The 3051-nt window shown below is 31.4% G+C and overlaps 1 protein-coding gene across 1 annotated transcript in view; it reads right to left on the reverse strand.

The window, feature by feature from the left end:
* LOC119581633 (FERM, ARHGEF and pleckstrin domain-containing protein 1-like) overlaps nt 1-3051 on the reverse strand; it is a gene marked incomplete at both ends in the record, with an annotated part of 41567 nt that overhangs the window by 30503 nt on the left and 8013 nt on the right. The window contains 1 exon segment of the mRNA XM_037929754.1: nt 61-221. Within this exon segment, the coding sequence (XP_037785682.1) occupies nt 61-221 (161 nt within the window).

The raw sequence follows: 3051 nt of genomic DNA on the forward strand, positions 1-3051 counted from the left end.
TTCCAATTTCTAAGAACATGATTTTTTTTTTCCTTCCTTTTCCAACGTCAGCAAACTAACCTAAAGGAAGATCCTCGTGAAAGCACCCTCGTTTTTTGGCGCGGCACTTTCTTAACTTGTGAACATCGGAAGAATCCGTGGTGCTCCACACACTTCTTCCAGAAATTCTTGCACTCATTACGTCCATCAAAGAAAAATTCCACAATGTCCTTGTAATAGCCCTGTAATAATGTTGATGCATTAAATCGTTCCTTATGATCATATGTCAGAAAACCTATAATAAGCCTAATATAAAAGATAAAAATAAATAACAGTATTGCTTAAAAGTGAAAAAAGTTTCAAAAGATCCTTTTTCTAAAAATGATGAGGTAATAAAAAAAGAATTTTGTGAATTAAGCTAATTCAAAAAACATTTTACAACTTTAACTTGCTTACATACTATTGATATTTAGTGAGAGTAAAGAGTTATTAATGCCAATATCAACTTCCAGAAGAATATAATATTAGTATTGTTCCTTTATCATTTATAAAGTTAGCATAGGCCCAAACAACCTTTAGTAATAAATAGTTAAAGTGAATGCAAAATTCAATAAAGGAGAGAGATGCATAGATTTATCTCAATGTCTTCCTTACAAGCAAAAGAGATTTTACCAATATATGTTACAATCTTAACCAAGAGTTTTACCTAAATCTAAAATCAACTATTTTTCAGCTATTTTCAGACCTATTTTTATCCTCTATGGCAGATATACTATGCAGGCATCTAATAATAGCCTAATCCCTAATCTATAAGCACAATGCATTAGTGCTGGAACATCTCGATGCATAGTTCAATTGTCTTTCTAACATGAAGAACTGGTCTTATTTCTATCTGTCATTCCAAATCTCACATCTTTTTTATTATTTCCTTTGATTAATTCTTTCCCATTAGTTTTATGGAAATTTTCTCATCCTTTTATTTATGAAGATATGAGTACCATTTCTACTCATTCTACCATAGCTAATTTCCATGACAAATAATACTGCCCTGAAGTAAATGTGGTGCCTATAATATCATAACCATTAAACAAGTGTAGGCAAAGTATCAAGTAAATCATTAAAATTGAAACAGATTTTCTTCTCCATAATAGCATAATCTTAAAAAATTAATAGTAAGAAACTCATATATATAAATTGAAGTGTTGGGCCCCATACCATTTGACTCAAATTGAGAATCTGACCTAATATATTCTCCCACTTTTTAAAATCTACGGTTTCAAGAATACCTATGTCTGGTATATTCAAATCTTCATGAGCAGGATGAATGTGACAGTAATCTGTAGGATACATACTGAAATCAATACATCAGCAATAAAAGTAGTAATCTAAACACACCATTCTTGATAAAAAAGCAAAGCACAGAAAACTTTCAAATCAGTTCTGAATGCTGAATGGGATGGTCCATCCTACAGCTGCTAACACATTTCATGCAATTCAGTACATAAATTCTATAATTATGGGTCAAGCACTTACTCCTTGTGTAAAATTTTGTCTTACTGGATGATTAATAAAAACACTCTTACAACTGTATATACATGCCAGCACCTCATTGCATCCTTCAGTAGCTCAAAATTTAGATGTTATGAATTTGGTTTCCTAACACACTCTGAATTCAAAGTAAAACAGCATGAATGTTATTACCGTGACTTAGTTTAAATCTGGGAGGACATGTATGGTTCTTAGCACACAAAGAAATCTCTATGAAATAAAAGAGTGAAGGTAATAGAGCAAGAAGAGAGAACAGCACACAGAGATAGGTAAAATCAATCTCTTGGTTTCGAGAAATACAAATTCAGTTGTAAAAATAGGTACAGTGCACATGTGGTAACAGAATAAGGTGTTGTAAATGACAGAAAGATTGTATGGAAAACAATAAAGCAAATTATGATCAAGTGCATATATAAAAAAAACAACACCAAACATATTTAACAATAAAAGAAAAAATAATCATTTTTAAGTCTGCAGAAACAGAAATCATGACACATATTACAAGACACAGGGAGATTTTAATGCACAATTTCAATCTGTACAATGGGTTATTTGGTATCACAGGCTGTGAGGTTTAGGAATTCAAATGAAGGGCAATAATCCAAGGGAATATCATTTCTGAGGATTAACACACCTCGGGCCAACGTCCTCCATACGGCAGCTTTGTGAGAGAGAGACAATCCTTATATTTATATTTCTAATTTCCTAACTTTACCTAACCCAGCACTAGTAGCACTATACTTGGTTCCTTGCCACAATGGTTTAGATTATATAAAACTTCATTTTACAGACTTCAAAAAAATGAAACACATGAACATTTCAATCTTTTTAAAATGTAAATCTCAAATGTGCTTTCTCAGATTCTTGTTGAAGGATATTTCACTTCTTTTAACACACATGCATAAAGTACATGGTCACTATCTCACTACTATTATTAACCTTTAGAGATCGGAAGACAAAATCAACACACATATAGAATGTAAGGCTAATGAAGTACATAGAGAATAAATTCTATTCAGGTTTCTTAACTTAACCAGAACTAAATCTATATTCAAATGTTGATCAGCATGTATTTGCAAAGGGGGATAGTACAAATATACAAAATATCACAATCAAATTACTATAAAATCTCTGACCATAGCTATAAAAAAGGGTCTAAATCATGTAAAAAAATAATAACTACAAAGGAACTCATAAGAAATGTAGCTCCCACATGGTAGATCTCAAATCACAGTACAGAATAAACACAGACTTAATTCCAAGGGTGATATCTCTTTAAGGATTCCGTTAAAATCATCCATAAAATTACTACACTGATTTAAGAAGAGAGGAAAAAGGGGTCAAATATACAAAGAATTATTATAATTGAATTAGAAGAGTTTGTTATCCCAATTTTGAGTTTCAAAGCATATAGGTGAGACCAAACAGTAATAAGGTGTTTTTGAGCATATATCCTACAGCTTCATATCTAAACTTTAAAGCAATATATACCCCAGCATTAGCCAAAAGCACTTTATATTCTTA

Source organism: Penaeus monodon, chromosome 15, assembly GCF_015228065.2.
Source record: "Penaeus monodon isolate SGIC_2016 chromosome 15, NSTDA_Pmon_1, whole genome shotgun sequence".
Classification (NCBI taxonomy): Eukaryota; Metazoa; Arthropoda; class Malacostraca; order Decapoda; family Penaeidae; genus Penaeus; species Penaeus monodon.